Raw genomic sequence first — 16,001 nt, forward strand, 5'->3', positions numbered from 1 at the left:
GATGCACACACAACCCGGTTCAGTGGTTCCAAGGCAACCCACACAGGGTCCAGGCTGGGGGTTCCTGGAAGCTAGGGGCAGGGAGGGGCGGCGGCGCTGAGAGGTCAACACAGAGACAGGTAGAGGTCATGATGTCTATTTATTCCCCACACGTTACGTTATGCTTGTCACCATGGCTAGCACGCAAGAGTTAGGACACATCTCGCCGGACGTGTGCCAGACGGCGGGTGGCTGGCGGCCGTCTCCCTACTAGTTACCTACACACACGGTGCTGGGTCACCTCGCACATGGCCTGACACCACCAGGGAGCCTCTGACGATCCAGCTGCCAACGCTGCTGCCGGAGCGGTGGCGCCAGCCGACCCCTCCTCCCCACGCCATACCGTCTCACCTGGGGCCGCCAGGCATCCACAGTGGCTGCCTGGCAATCTCAGGCCAAGGCAGGTGGCACCAGGACCCCCTGCAGCCCCCCCTCCCAACGGGAGGAGGCGCCGAGCCAGCGGGACCACCCGTGGGCAGAAGGGCAGTGGCTGGACACATGGCCAGGCCGGGATGGGCTCGGGGGCCAGGCTGAAGGTGGTTGAGAGGGCCCCTCACGGTCTGTCGGTCGTGAGTACTGGGAAGAGAGCACTGGGATCAGACCCGCATCCATCCAAATGCTCGACTGGAAGAAAAGTCCCAGAAATGGGTCCTGCACATCCAGGACGTCCGCTCCGGGCCGCCCCCAGGCCCAGGGCAACAGAACCGGCTCCTGGGAACCTGCAGCGGGAGTTGCTCATGCGAGAACCCGGGTCCGAGGGCCGGGCTGGCTGGCAGGGAGCCCGTCCGAGCAGGGGCGGCTGGGGTGGCCAAGGTCGACGCAGAGAGCAGCTTCTCGTGGGCTGCGAGGCCCCTGAAGACAGGCCGAGGGGGCGGGGCTGCGGAAGGGGCTTCGTGCCGCGGCTTCCCCGTGGGCGCTTCTTGAGAGCGGCGAAAGGACCCCCCCCAAATTATTCTAGAAAACACTTTAGAGACTGGGTTTTGGGGGGGTTGGGAGTGAGACTGGTGCTGGTCTGTGCTCACAGCTTGCTGGCTCTGTTTCGAGAAGGGTCTGGGGGCCGTGAGAGAGTACAAAAAGGGAGGGAAGGGCTGAGGCAAAAAAATAAAAATAATAAAAATCCGTCTTAACATGCAGGTCCAATTCCTTTTCCTCTCATGGGCGGTCCAATGGGAAGAGAGACGGAAAAGTGAGAAAAGGCTTCTGGTCAGCCAGGAAGGACCTGATGGCGCTGGGGGGCTGGAGAGAGAAACAGCCCAACTGAGCGGGACTGAGAGGGGTGGGGGATCCGGGTGGGAACCCCCGGCAAGAGGGCTGATGACCAGAGACGCCCCCGCGCGGCCTCGGCGACGCGGGCCCGGCCCCGGACTCACCGGGCAGTCATTCCCGCGGGTCGTCGCTGCTGGCACTGGGGGTCCGGCTCCGGATCTGACTGCGCAGCTGCTCTATCAACTCTGGGTTCTGCTGCTGCATCTGCTGAGCGAACTGCTGGCCCCTGCGGGGAGGGGGTGCGCCCGGGCTCAGCCTGGCCCAGGGTGCCCGCCCCGCCTGCCCCTCGAGGGCAGGGGGACCGCTCCCCAGAGGACGCGGGCCCTACAGAGCAGGTGTCTCTTCCTGGGGGAGTGGGGACACGCCCCGCCTGCCCAGGAGCCCCGCCTGGCAGGTCCACTCACGCCTGGATGAGGCTGGCCAGGTCGTTCTGCGAGGGGTTGGTGCCGGGAGTCCCCAAGGGGTTGTGGCCACCCGAAATCATGCCGGACATGCTGCAAAGAGACCCCTTGACTCGCAGACGGTTCAGCCCTCCTCCTCTGATCCCCACTTGGCCCTTCCCCTCTGCCGGCAATGGACATCTCCTGGGGCCCGAACCTGCCCTCAGCCCACACTTCTGACTGCAGCCTGTCAATTCCATCAGCTTTCCCAGCAACACCCTTTTTTGGCTTAAAGACAGTGACTCTCCACGGGGCAATGCTGTCACTCAGGGACACCGGGTGATGCCAGTGACACAGAAGGCCACACAGAGTCTGAGTCCATTGATGGGAAACGTCCAGAACAGGCAAATCCAGAGACAGAGAGTGGGTTCCTGGTGGTCAGGGGCTGGGGATGGTGCTAATGGGATGGGGTTTCTTTTTCAGGTGACGAATGTCTAGAACTAGATGGTGGCCACAGCTACAGGACGTCGTAAATGTACTTAATGCCACGGAATCACAAACCTTAAAATGGTTAAAATGGTACATTTTATGCATCTTGCACCACACTAGTTTTAACCACAAGACCCAAAGGAGAACGGTGGTCACTTACAGCTGTTGAACTTGGGGATTGTTCATGAGGTTGGATGCCTGAAGAAGAAAACAGACTTCTCAGAAAAAGCAAGCTCCCAAACGCATTTCATCATTGACAAGGTCTCCCCGTAGGCACCGTGGGCCTCCAGCCCAGAACCCAGAGCACCAGGCCCGCCTCTTCCCCGGGCCCCACCCCATCCCCACACACTGTGACCCTGCCCTTTCCCCACTTCGATCCCATCTGGACTCTCATCTTAAGATTCCAGGAACCTCGTCATCCTTCCCCGACCAGGGACACCTGGGAGTCAGTTCCAGCTCTGCTATGTGGATGAACATCATCCTGGCATCTCTCCTACATTGACACCCCCAGCCACGTCGGGATTATCTCCTCAGGGCCGATTTTAAGACGTGCACACGAGCAGAAGCCAGGGAAGCACCTTCCAGGCTGTGGCTCTTTCCGAAAAGGGCTGGAGAGCGCTACCAGCCGGCCTCGGCCAGTCCACTGCCCTGCATGGCTGGGTGTCCAGGCCACGGTCATGCAAGTGCCGGGCACGGATGGGTGCCGACAGCACAGCACGAAGCTAAGGGGGGCCGGGACCGCCGACCCCGACAGACAAGGCCAAAGGCCGCTCCCCACCGCCAGGAGTCCTCTGGCAGCCTTGTGCCCACACCGCCCTGAACAAGAGCGGCAGCCCAGGCTCCGAGACATGGGAGGCCAGACGCTTCCCACTCAGGTGCGGACGTTTCTCTGATGGGGGGGCTCCAGGCTCCTCTCTCCCTGGCGACCTGAGACCCCCCACCCTGAGGTCCCTTGAGTCAGCGTTGTGGCCTGAGGACCGGTGAGACCACCCGGGGGCTGACAGGCATGTGCCGGATACGCTGGGTGCCTGTTCCAGGGGACGGCCCTGCGCAGAACACGCGCATCTGGACCAGAAGGTGGTCGGCCCTTCCTCCGCGGGGCCCCCGCGCCCTGCGGTGTCTCGTCTGCACCTCAGGGAGCAGGTGCAGCGACTCTGCTGTCACCGTGGCCACACCGCAAGGGGGCCCGGACTGGGGGGGAAGGGGCGTGGAGATTCCCCAGGTTATTCGGCTGGGAGAGGCGGGTTCAGCTTGTCCGGCTCCACACCCCACGGTGCCCAGCGTCCATGGTGTCTGCAGTGGGGCGGCCCTGGCCCGGGGCCCGTGGTGACACGGCAGGCGGGGGCCGTTACCATGCTCATGAAGCTTGGGTTGTTCAGCAGGCCCGCGATGTCGAAACTGCCAACACCTCCCGTCTGTGGGGTGAGAAAAGCCCTGGTTAGTGGTGCCTCGACACAGAACCTCGAAAGCCGGCCCCCCGGGAACTGAGAGGTAAGGTCCCACCTGGGGCCTGTTGGAATCCTGGGTGTCCCAGCAACCCGGGCGGCCAGGCCCTGCGGCCGCGGGTGCTTCGTGAAAGACGCGCACCACGGTGTGGGTCCCCCGGAAGAGCACGGTATATTAACCGTGTCTTTCACTTTGTGACGCTGACTGTGGCGGGATGGCCCCTCCCAGGGGTGGCCAATCCCTAGAAACTGGTAAACAAATGGCCCGCGAGTGCACCTTTCACGTGCAAACCAGCCTCTACGGGGCTCGGGGCCACTGTCCCCCTGCCCTGGTCACCCCGGGCAGCCCCCCTGCCCCGGGGCCATTCAAACTAGCCGATCCCGCACCTGCTCACCCAGCCTGCCAGCTCCTTCCCAAGGCACACAGGGCCCCCAGCCCTCTGCCTCCTGACGAGCTGGGGCTTCCGCATGTGACCCACGCCCTCCCATTTCCGGGGGCTCTGCGAGGATAAGCCTCTTCCCTCACAACAGGACCCCGTTAAACAGATGCCGGACCCCCGGCACCAGAGACGTTCCTCCCACACGGGTCAGGCCCAGCCCTCGACCCCGAGCCGCCCTGCCCCCGCGGCCAGTCCCCAGAGGACTCACGGGACTGGGTGCCTCTCTCAGCCTCAGCTCCGCCACCTTGAGGTTGGACTTGTAGGTCTCGTTGTCGGGGTCCAGCTCCAAGGCCTTCCTGTAGTAGGCCACAGCCTCCGTGTGCTTGTTCAGGCTGGACAGAGCCAGGCTGCAGGAGAGACAGTGCACGTGGAGGGCCTGGGAGGCCGTCCGCCTGCCCGCCCAGGCCCAGCAGCCCCGAACTGCTGGGGTCGCTGGGGCTGGGAGGAGGCGGGGCAGGCGTGGTCAGAGCTCCTCCCTGCTCCGCGAGCTGAATCACAGGTGTGTCCTTGGACTGCACTGCAGTTTATGCTAACGAGGAGGCCTGTTTATGCTAATGAGGTGGGCTTCCAGGAAGCCTCCGGATGTGCTGCTGGCCACAAAGACGGGAGGGAGGCGTTAGAGACGGGCTATAAAACCCACCCCCACTGGTGACCGCCCCGCGTGCTGGGTGGGACGCGCGCCCCAAACCCTGCAGGACAGCAGCTCTGCCTCGGGGCCCTCCCCGACCTCGCCCTTGGCGGCCCTCTGCCTGCTGCTCATCTACATCCCTTACGATAAGCCAGGGAAGGTTAAGTGAACCGTTTTCCTGAGTCCTGTGAGCCTTCGAGGAATCGCTGAACCCAAGGAGAGGGTCGTGGGAACCCGGACTTCCAGCTGGTCGGTCAGAAGCTCAGCTGACAGCCTGGACTCGGGATTGGTGCATGAGGTGGGGCAGCCCAGTGGGCTGGGGCCTTAACGTGCGGGGCCGCGCTGACCCCAGGCAGACAGCATGTATGGGGCGGGCGGTACTCACCCCATCCTGCCGTAGGCCTTGCTGTAGGACGGGTCTATGCAGATGGCCCGCTCACAGTCCTGAACCGCCCCCGTGTAGTTCCCCAGTTTGCTGTGGGCCGCAGCTCTGGGAGAAGGCAAACCAGGGCAGTCGGGGAGCTGACTGCAGCTTCCCCGTCTGTCAGGTGGGGCAGACGCAGGGTTGCCAAGGATGGGAGGCCCGGTGGGGCTGGACGCCGGGGCTGGCGCCGGAGGATACAGCAATCTGGGTGCCGCCCCGTTCACCAGGGAAACCGAGGCTGCAGGGCCAGACGAGTGCGGCCGCTAGCACCACTGACACTGGGCCGCACCTGGCCGGCCACCAGGCATGGGCTCGTTATTTGGGACAGCGGCTGAGCCATCACTAACCCACAGATCGACCGCCCCCCCATTCCCCTGGGGACCCCGTTCAGCCCACCCAGGACCCCACCGGTCCCTGCCGTACCTGTTACAGAAGTAGACGGCGTTGGCAGGGTTCAGCTCGATGGCTTTCCCATAGAAGTGCACGGCAGCCTCAAAGTTTTCTACTTTCATCTGTTCGTTCCCTGAAGAGAAAGGGAAGGAAACGTACCCTCGGCTGTTCCCCTCGGACCCCGAAGTTCTGAGACGGCGTTCGCAGCTCGCCCGGCTTCCATGTGACAGTTCGAGACTTTGGGGGCCCAGGATGCAACGCTTAGACACAGGCTAGGGTGGTGGCGTGAGGCGGAGGGTGGGTCTGCGTCCAGCGCAGGGCCTGGCCGGAGCCAGCCCTTGGAGCAGCAGCTGTCACTGTCCTGGTTGTGGTATTTGGGAACCTAAGCCTCAGATACCATCACTTTTGCTCGTTCCTTCAGAAACAGCGCAGTTTTAATGAGATGGAATTCACATACCTTGAGACTCACCCTTTAAAAGTGTATATAACTCAGCGGCTTTTAGTATATTTAAAGTGGTCCAACCATTAGCACTAATTCCAGAACATTCTATTAGCCAAAATAAACACCATCCCCATTAGCTGTCACCACCACCCCCCAGCCCCTGACAACCACACATCCACTCTCTGTTTGGCTCTGCCTGTTCTGGACGTTTCCCATCAACGGAATCACACACTGTGTGTCCTTCTGTGTCTGGCTTCTCTCCTTGAGAATCCTGTTCTCAAGGTCCATCCACGTTGAAGACAGTGTCGGGGCTTCTCTCCTCTGCATGGCTGAGTGACGTTCCCATGTGTGGAGGGACATGTGTGTGTGTCCACTTGTCAGCTGATGGGCACCTGGGCGGCTTCCACTCCTCGGCTGTTGTGCACCATGCCGCTATGAACACGCGTGCGCAAGCATCTTTGTGGATGTGCGATTGCATCCCTCCTGGGCACACCCTAGGGTGGAACTGCTGGGTCACATGGTCACTCTATCTAACCATTTGGGAAGCTGTCGGACCACCCTCCGCAGTGGCCTCACCCTTTAATTCCTCCTGGTCAAGGGTCTGATTTCTCTGCATCTTTGCATCCGGGTAAAAGCCCTCCGGCCCCATCTCCAAAGGCTGGTTTGCCATCCGCTTCACAGTCCGGGACCAGCCGGCCTCCGCCCGTAGCACCCAGAGGCCAGCTGTGTGGGGCGTTCCTTACCTTCGGTTTTGAGGCGTTCTGCCTCAGCCGAGTCCTCCTCCGAAGGTGGGGTTCGCTGGGGGCTCCTCAGATCAGGTGGTATCTCCTGGCCCCAAAGCCACGATGAGCTCTTTGAGGGGCAGCAGGAAACCGCCGACCTCCTCCCCCAAGCCCAGCACCCTCTCCCCTCCCCCAACCAGCCAGGGGATGCCCGAGGACAGCTGAGCTCTGGGGCGTAACTCAGGCCCTCGAACTGAGACAGAACCACAGCCCCGCAGTGCCCGAGGCTCACCCTGCCCGCCGCAGCTGCTTCAAATATTTCGGGAAGAGTCTGGGGGAGCGCGAGGTCGCTATCCTCCACCGTCACCCCGAAAGCGGTCTCCAGGCATTGGATGGCAACTGTCAGGGGGACAAAGGTGTGCTCTGCTGAACCCAACCCCAAGCTGACGATTCTGGGGGGCAGTGCTCACACTTCCTTTCTTGGACGTGCTCGCTAAGGCCTCGGATGCACCAGGCGCTGCGTGCACCCTGCGGGGCCCTATGGGTGCCAGTTGTGATTCCTCGGGCAGTGCAGGATGGACCTGCCCCTCGAGCCCTGAGGCCGGGAGGAGGGGGGGAGCCGCCGTCCCTGCCCCACGGGGCTCAGGTAGTGACGCCAGGCCTCTCTGTGGGGTCACAATGCTGGGGCTGCCCGGGTGGGGGGCCTCGGGGGTTCAGCGCGGCCCGGTGGGCATGGAACAGCTACCTCCTGCCAGGCGGGCTAGCAGCCAGGTCTGGGTTGGGCTCCCCACCCCTGGCCTCTCTCACTCCTTTGACCAGTAGGGACACATGCACAACGGGGAACATGGAGAACCTTCGGGAACTACATCCCTCCAGAAGAGAACAGCTGCGGGAGGCCCAGCCTAAAGTGAGGGAGGTGGGGGGCAGCCCTGCACCCGCCTGGGGCTCAGCGTCCCTACCTGTGAAACAAGGACAGGGACCAGCCTATCACTCCCACCCCGCGGAGCTTCTAGGCACTGATGCAGGTGGGGGGTTGGGCAGGGGACTCGAGGCCCTGGGAGGCAGGCGTGGCCCGCAGCACGTACCTTCCAAGCTCTCCTGGGCATCAGAGGAGAGCTCCCCGTGCCGGAGCTGGTCATGCAGGAACCGGATGATGGCATAGGCCAGACGCTTCTTGTTATCCATCTTGAGATGGGAGCAGACAAGGTCTGGGGGTTTCAGGATCTGCGGACAGCGGTCCACAGTGTGAGGACAGGACGGGCGGCAGGCACAGCCGAGCCTTTGCCCCTCTGCCCTCACGCCCCCACCCTGCCCTGCAGGAGCCACTTTAACTCACTGGCTAATTGTGTCTGCCTGACAACGGTGAGGCAGACATGTGAATTCTCCACATTTCACAGAGGAGACGCTGAGGCTGTAGGTCCAGAGCCCCTTGCCGTCCTGCCTGACTCTAACCCCAGGGTGATGTGGCCCTGGGCACGGTGGTCATCACTCCTCACCAGCTGGATGGGGGGCATGGGGCTCCCCAGGGACACAGAGGGCAGGCTGCAGCCCCACCTGCTGCTACTCCATGCTCTGGACAAGAAAACGGTCCAACAGTTTCTGGACCCCGAACACCCGGGGGACACGCACCGCCCACGAGGGTCAGACAGGACCCCTGAGTGGGCCTGAGCAGACCGAAGGCCCAGAGGGCACTGACACCCCCTCCCAGGCCGCCTCAGGGCCTCCTCTGGGTTCCTCTACAACCTGCTGTATTCCTAGGCCAGGTGTGACTCTCCCAAGGGGACACTGGTGACAGCTGTGGTCATCACAACTTGGGGGATGGCCCCCTACAGTGCTGAGGCGAGAAGCCTGGAGAACAAGCGTGGGAAGGGCCTGTTCCCCGTGGGCCGTGACGTGCCAGGCACTTCACACACAGCCTCGCCCCCTGCACAGGCCCATCTCCCACGCAGAGAGGAAACAGGCTCAGAGGGGGCACCCCACGCTTGCCCGAGGCCATGCAGGGCTCACCCGGGAGGGTGGGATCCATGGCGTGAAGCATTTTGGTCCCCCAAACGTGCCCCTGTGGGGTGAACAGCCTGTGTGGCTTGGAAATCGAGAGGCGGCCTCCTGGCCGAGTTATCATTAACCCACCACTGGCCAGCAGCGGGTAAATCAAACCGGGCAGAGCAAGTCATAACCCCCAGGCTTCGCACACTGGCCGACAGCAGGCCGGGCGCTGCCGGCCCAGAGCCGCCGGGCGAGTGCAGTCAAGACACACGATGCTGGCCGCGCTCAGAGCCATTTCCGGTTCACAGAAAACTACATCCATCGACAACTTAAAAAACCGGAGAGAAGTCAGACACAGAAGGCCACACAGTGTGTGATCCCACTGATGGGAAACGTCCAGAAGAGGCCAATCCACAGACACAGAGAGTGGGTTCGTGGTTGCCAGGGGCTGAGGAGGGGGTGGGGCTTCTTCTGGGGTCACGGAATGTTCTGAAATTAGTGGTGATGGTTGCACAGCACTGTGAATATACTAAAATCTACTAAGTTTTACGGTATGTGAATTATATCTCAAATTTTAAAAAGGGAAGGACTTAAAGCAGCTATATTGTACAGCTGGACAGGGCACTCTGGCCACCCCTGGAAAGCTCTACAGGGATGGTAATGAGCTCTTTCCTCCCCCATTTCTGGATACAATGAGCCTTTACCAAGCAAGTGCCTTTGGCCCAAGAGCGTCCCAGGAACTGGGAGGTCTGGGATCAGGACGCTAGAGCCCAGAGGACAGACGGCCAGCCCCAGATGCACAGGCTCTCAGGGGCAACATAGAGGGGCACAGGGAGACCAGCCAGCACAACCCGCTCGTTTTGAAGACACTGAAACCCCCAAAGGTGAGGCATCTTCCCCAGCTGAACCAGTGAGCCGCTGCCCAAAATGTCAACAAGGTTCTGGTTTTACAGATATTTGACAAACAGAGCCATCATTCACCACAGCCGAAAGGCAGACAGAGCCCAATGTCCATGCATGGATGATGGATCAACAGATGTGGTCCATCCACACAGCGGAATATGACTCAGCCTTAAAAAGGAAGGAAGTTCTGACACCTGCTACAACCTGGGTGAACCTTAAGGACGTGATTGCTCAGTGAGATATACTAGACACAGGACAAACGCTGTGTGATTCAATTCACATGAGGTCCCTAGAGGACTCAAATACATAGAGACAGGAACTAGATGGTGGCGGCCAGGGGCTGGGGGACTCTGTTTCATGGGGACAGAGTTTCAGTTTGGGAAGATGAGAAAGTTCTGGAGATGGATGGTGGGGATGGTTGTACGACGATGTGAATGTGCCTAATGTCACTGAGCCGTGCGCTTAAAGATGGTTAAGATGGTAAACTTTACGGTATATCTATTTTACTGTAACTACAAGAAAATCTGTTTTCAAAGCCCAAAGTGGTCCTCTTAGGATGTGAAGCTTCGAGACCCCAGGACCCTGATCCTTTTGTACATTCTGTTCTAATCAGGGGTCAAGGGCCACACCTGGCAGCTGCCTGTTTGGCTGAGGATGTCTTTTGCATCCCTACGTTATAGAAGTGTCTGCAGAGCACGCTTGGTTTTCCTCAAGGGCCCCAAAGCCCACAGAATTTACCACCTGGGCCTTCAGGTTTGCCAACCCCTCCCAGCTGACTTCTCAATCACTGAACGGGATGGAGGGGTGCCAGGGTCTCCCAGAGGGGGTCACAGGTTGACAGGTCACATGGTAAGGTCACAGGCTGGGCAGCTGGAGCTCCCCCGACATGTTCCAGGCAGCACTTAGGGGCACGACCCCCCTGCCAGACCCATGGGAGCTGGTACTGGGTGACTGAGCTTCACACTGAGCTCGAGGGTCTGTGCATGGGGGGGATCTGTTTTCCTCACAGGGAACTAATGTAGGCCCTGTGGTGACAAGTGTTTGCTTAAGAGTAGGATAAAGAGGCAATCTGATCTTTACATGACTGAGCTGTGAGGACGGAGGGGGTGACTCTGAGGGGACCGTCAGGGTGCAGAGAACTGAGACATGAAGTCACACCCGTTCCTGGCACAGCTTCAGTTCTTCCAAGGGCCCCGGCCCTTTGTACCTCAGGGCCTTTGTACATGCTGCTACCAGCCCTCCCACCCCAACTAAACGGCTCGAGGCAACCGCTACCCGGTTTCCTGGTTCCCGGCTTCTCCTGGTCTACTGACATGACCTCCTCCCGAGGGCCGGCCCCCCAAGTTGACACAGTGAGCACCGAGACCAGGGCTCCCGGAGGCGCGCTGGGGGTAACAACGGGCTCTGCAGTCTTAGCACCTGAGGTCCAGCCGTCTCCACCCGAGGCCAGCTCCACATCGCCTCCCCACCCCTGAGCCGGGATGCTCGTGTCACGGCTGAAGGAGCCCCCGCGATGCCCTCTCTTTTCTCTTCTATAAAACAGGGTAACAGAGGCCGTTGTGAGAATCCAGCACCCCACGCGGAGCTTCTCCCCCAGGCTCTATCCGCATGGTGCGGGGGAGATCACTCCTTTTGTGGAGAGTGTGCGCTGTAGGGTATTTAACAGCATCCCTGGCATCTGTCCAACAGTGTCCCCTGGGGGCAGAATCACTCGGAGCGAGACCCCCGGGCTTAGGGATTCCACTGACCCCCAGAGGTTACGTTCCATGACTATCTGACCTTTGAGGTCCCGGGATGCTACACACATTTAAATCCACACCTGAGTGGGAGGGAGGGGAGGTGACTCACACACGCTGGGGGTCACCCTGGTTTACACTGTCTGATCATCAGGGGTTTATTCTGGTGTCCAGTGTGAACACGGATCAAACTCGATTTTTTCCCAAATAATGAATGCAGGGCCCCTCCCCCTTAGCACAGCTGACATGGGAGCTGGGTCACTCTCTGTGGGGGCCGTCCTGGGCACCATGGGGTGTGGAGCAGCCCCCCTCCCCCACAGTGGTAACAATCACAAAAGTCTCCAGACGTCACCAAACCACCACCAGCTGAAAATCACTGATAAACACTCAGTGGGAAAAATAAAAGTCAGCACGGGTCAGAGTTTCTGGCCAAACGACTTAGCTGCAAACTTTCAGCAAATCCTGTGTTTGCAGAGTATTTGGGATTTCCGGACTGCAGAAAAGCAGATGCGGGTCCACAGCGAGGACCCAGCACATGTCCGAGACAGGCGCGCCGTGAGGACTGCCGCTCTCCTGCCTCTTGGGCGTGGAACAGCTGTCGGCCCTTCCTCGCCTTCCCGCTCCCTGCAAAGCCGGCCCAGGACCGCCAGGACGCTCTTTTCCTTGACCGCCCCTGGGCACTGGGGTCTCGGGAACAATCCCGACTTGTTGGGCTTTGGCTGCCGGACAGAATTCTTGGGGCAGGCCGCTCTCTCTGCGAACAGCGAGGGCTTTGTGAGGCTCCAAAGGCACCTGGGGCGCTGGCTGCAGGTGCGGGGTTCAGGCGCGAGCCTGGCCGGGGGACGGACGCTGGCCCCGGGGTGCGGCTGCAGCGGGGGTCCCGGTGCCAGTTCCTCCCTGTGCATTCAGAACCCCCGCCGGCTCTCCGTCCACCTTTCCATTTTATCATTAAAAACACCCCAGCCTTGGGACTTCCCTGGCGGTCCGGTGGTTAGGACTCCGCGCTTCCAGTGCAAGGGGCATGGGTTTGATCCGTGGTCCGAGAACTAAGATCTCACATGCTGTGCAGCTCGGCCAAAAAACCCCCAAACACCCCAGCCTCTACTCCTTTTATTTCCCTGCTCAGAACTGATCATTCGAAGAGGCAAAAGGGTACACTCAGGAAAATGAGTGACCCAGCCCCGGACCCCAGGAAGGAGAAGCACCCTCTTTCTGAGACTGCCCACCCCTTCTGGGGGTGCCCTGCCCCGCCTCCAGCCCGAATCCAGCTCTTCTCACCAACACCAGTGTGTGCAAGCTGGTCCTCTGCTCCTCCCTCCCCTCCCAGGGCACCTAGGGTTCCCAGGAAAGGGCGGTCCCAAGAGCTGGAACTCAGGCTCCAGCCCGAGCCCCACATCGCAGCCCTGTTTTCCTCTGAGGGGCTGCCAGGATGTCCTGCACTCTAAAAACCCTCCACAGCCCCCCGAAACCTCCTGAGCAGGCACATGTGGCCCCTCATCAAAGCCCCTGTGCTCTGCTCAAACGCAATGCTCACCTTCCCTCCTGCCATCCGGGAACCACTCACTCCCCCTTCAACACCAAGCCAGAAGGTCACCTCCTCAGACAGAGCTGGACACCCTCTTCTTCCAGCAAAGCCCAGTACTTGTCCTGCCTCTGGTCCAGCATCTCCTACAAGGCCTTCCGACTCTTTCCTGGCCTGCCCACTCTGCACCCGACTGTGAGCCACTGGACAGATCACCTTCCCCCAGGGAACCCAGCACTCAGGGGCGTTTGGTCCACATGGACTCAGAGAAACCTTGGATCCTTGTCATGGTCAGAGACACGTGACCAGGTTCCTTTGGGAGGTCTTTTCTCTTGGGTCTCGGTTTCCTCATCAGCAGAGGGGATGACAAGCCTACCTACCAACCATCCCCTTTACTCTTTCACCCTCACTGTGCATGGGCCGCCAAGGCCAGCATTGGGTCTTGCCCAAAAAAAAAAAGGACGAACAAGTAAGACTATAGCTCTCAATCCGGGGCAGAGCTTAACCCCATTTAGAACCACTCACCCTTTCAGGAAGACTGAATTATAAACCCCTGAATGAAATCCTTGGAGTGCCCAGGACTTTCCAGGCCCTGAGCTGAGTACACATAATGGCCTATTTCAGGGGTCAGCAAACATTTTCTGAAAAGGAGGGTCAGAATGAGGACGTTCAGCTTCCCAGGCCATGGATAACATGTATGCAATCAAGTGGGCTGTGTTCCCACAAAACCTCATTCACAAACACAGGCTGCAGGGGGATTTGGCCCCCTGGTTACAGTTTGTTTAATCTAACTCCCATTGTACAGAACAAAAAACTGAGGCTTAGAGAAATGGGGGCACCCCCCCAAGGGCACCCAGCTAAGATGCAAATCGGCAGTTTTGAACCTGGGCGGGCTGATTCCAGAGCCTAAACTCCAAAATACCCTTTCCTCATCCCACAAAAGTGGGCATGCACACAAAACTGTGCACGTGATTTCTTGGGGGTTCACACCCTCTGCCCCCTCTGAAGCCCACTGGCGAAGAATCACCAGTCTAGGGTAGGATTTAACTTTGGCACTGTGGACATTTGGGGCCAGATCATTTTCTGTGGGGGCCGTCCTGTGCACTGAGGGGTGTGGAGCAACAACCCTGGTCCCCACCCACTTGGTGCCAGGAGTGCCGCTGGTCGTGAAAGCCACAGATGTCCCCAGACACGGCCCCGGGTCCCCTGACAGGACAAAATCCCTGGTCTACGGAGAGGAAAAGCAGACAAAAATAACCAGAGAGGCAGAAACAAAAGAAAATGGGAACATCACTCAGCAAGGATGCAGAGTGCACACGCATTTCCTGGCACCTAATAACAAAACTAGCTGTCCTCTAGAAAGCTCTTGACAAGGGGAGGGAAACTGAGTAAAGAATGTTCCACGTGTATTTAACCTCAAAATGCCTGTAAGAGGCATGTACTTCTAGAACCCCTATTAGTAGAATAAAAGGGCTGGTGGAGAGTGGAAGCGATCTCCCCGAGCTTACACAGCCAGCGAGAGGTGGACGAGCTGGTCCTCGACCCCAGATTTCTCCCACCTCCAGCACAGTAGGCAGAGGCCCTCCGTGTGAAATCAGACTAACTGCTGCTGATCCCTTTGAGCTCTCACTTCGCGCTGGGGGCCCTGCGACTTAATCCTCCCGGAAGCCTCCCACCCCAGGCAGTGGCGGAGACGACGCCCATTTTACAGAAGGGGAAACTGAGGCTCCGAGAAGCCAAGAGGCTGGCTAAGGTCACCCATGTAGAGAGTGGCGGCGCCGAGACAGGAGCCCCGACTTGAACCCCACGAACGGGGGCCCCGATTCAAAAGGACCGTGTTTCCGGGAAGCAGCGGACACCCAGCAAGCGCTCACTATGTGCGGAGCGCTTTGCCTCCCGCTGTCCACCCGCCGGCCTGCGAACCCGCATTTCCCGGGCCTGGGGTCTGGGGGAGCGAGACCCCGGCCGGCGAGGGCCTGCCCGACGCCGTCCGGCCTCAGTTTCCCCTCCGCGCCGCCCACTCATAGTGCCCCGCGGACGCGGCGACCCCAGCCCCACACCGACGTCCTCTTACGGGGCCCGGAGCCCTGGGAGCCCCAAGAGCCCCGAACCGCGGACCTCAGGCCCGCCGGGCTCAGCGCCGAGCACCCCCCAACTCACCTCTCAGGCAGCCGAACCCCGACCCACCGACAGCTGCGCCTGCGTACCGCGGCCCCGCCCGGTCCCGCCCCCCAGCTGCGACGCCTGCGCAGAAGGAGCCAGCACCCGCGGGCTTTCATTCTGCTCAGGCGCACCAATTATCTAGGCGGGCGTGGGGGGGAAGTGACGCAATTTAGAGGCTGGGACAAGCTGGTCGTTAGGGCAACTGACCTCTGCGACCGAAAGGAGGGCGGAAATCAGAACTGACTAGTCCTCTACAGCTGGAATGGAGCGGTGCATGGTGGGACAGTGGCGGACTCTTGTGGGTTGGCGGAGCCGTCATGTGGTGCAGAGTCGACCACGTGGTGCAGTTGTGTTTAGGGATCTGGCGACCAGAGAATTACAGGCGTTCTTTGAACATATTTGTTCATTTATTCACCCACCCATCCACCTACAAGTGCGTTCTATCATTTATTCAATCCATAAGAGTAAAGTAATAGAGAAATTTGTTTACAGCAAATGTCTAATAATCGAAAAATGTTTATTGCACACCAACTCTAATGGCCAACAAAATGTTTTCACTCATTACCTTGTATTGGGGTAGACGGACTATAAACTAGTATACTAGTACATAAATGAACAAATTTTTCTTAATGGCAAGCGCTATGAAGAAAAAGTGGGGTGCTGTGATTGTGATGGGCGGGGGTAAGTTGGCTGGGATGATTAGGGAAGGCCTCTCTTTCACACGTGGATTTGGAGAACGGAAGGAAAGCACTCCAAGTACAGGAAACAGCGAAAATGAAGAGTAACAGAATTACACTTGATGTCCTCAAGAGAGAAAAAACCGAGGGTGGGTAACGGGAAATTCCCCAGTAAATTAGCGTTAAAGTTGCCAGAAGCGTTCTCCTAACTCATTTTTATCCTACTTAAAACGCATGCACACTTAACACCCTGGGTTATTTTCATTTCTTTTGCAGAAATAAAGGAGGTGGGTTTTGGGGCCGGTTTAATTCTCGCAACTTTTTCTTTCTGGGTGTTTTAGACGGTTCA

The 16,001-nt window shown here is 59.4% G+C and overlaps 1 protein-coding gene across 2 annotated transcripts; it reads right to left on the minus strand.

Annotated features, from left to right (window-relative positions):
* Nucleotides 1–869: 869 nt before the first annotated feature.
* Nucleotides 870–15,028, minus strand: SGTA (small glutamine rich tetratricopeptide repeat co-chaperone alpha). 2 transcript variants are annotated; one of them, XM_022565679.3, is made up of 12 exons: nt 14,973–15,028; nt 7,751–7,889; nt 6,958–7,064; nt 6,687–6,771; nt 5,535–5,634; nt 5,073–5,177; nt 4,268–4,406; nt 3,527–3,589; nt 2,335–2,372; nt 1,710–1,799; nt 1,410–1,531; nt 870–1,275 (listed from the first exon to the last, which is right to left on the minus strand). In XM_022565679.3, the coding sequence occupies exons 2-11, from the start codon at nt 7,848–7,850 to the stop codon at nt 1,417–1,419; spliced, it is 942 nt and encodes a 313-aa protein (XP_022421387.1). In that variant the 5' UTR covers nt 7,851–7,889; nt 14,973–15,028; the 3' UTR covers nt 870–1,275; nt 1,410–1,416. The 2 variants fall into 2 exon arrangements, with proteins under 2 accessions (XP_022421387.1, XP_022421388.1); XM_022565680.3 differs by lacking the exon at nt 14,973–15,028 and adding an exon at nt 8,002–8,151.
* Between the last annotated feature and the right edge of the window lie 973 nt (nt 15,029–16,001).

This window comes from Delphinapterus leucas, unplaced genomic scaffold, assembly GCF_059928025.1.
Source record: "Delphinapterus leucas isolate spDelLeu-1000000601 "Yukka" unplaced genomic scaffold, BTC_Dleu_Yukka2 spDelLeu_asBTCV2_sq25, whole genome shotgun sequence".
Taxonomy (NCBI): domain Eukaryota; kingdom Metazoa; phylum Chordata; class Mammalia; order Artiodactyla; family Monodontidae; genus Delphinapterus; species Delphinapterus leucas.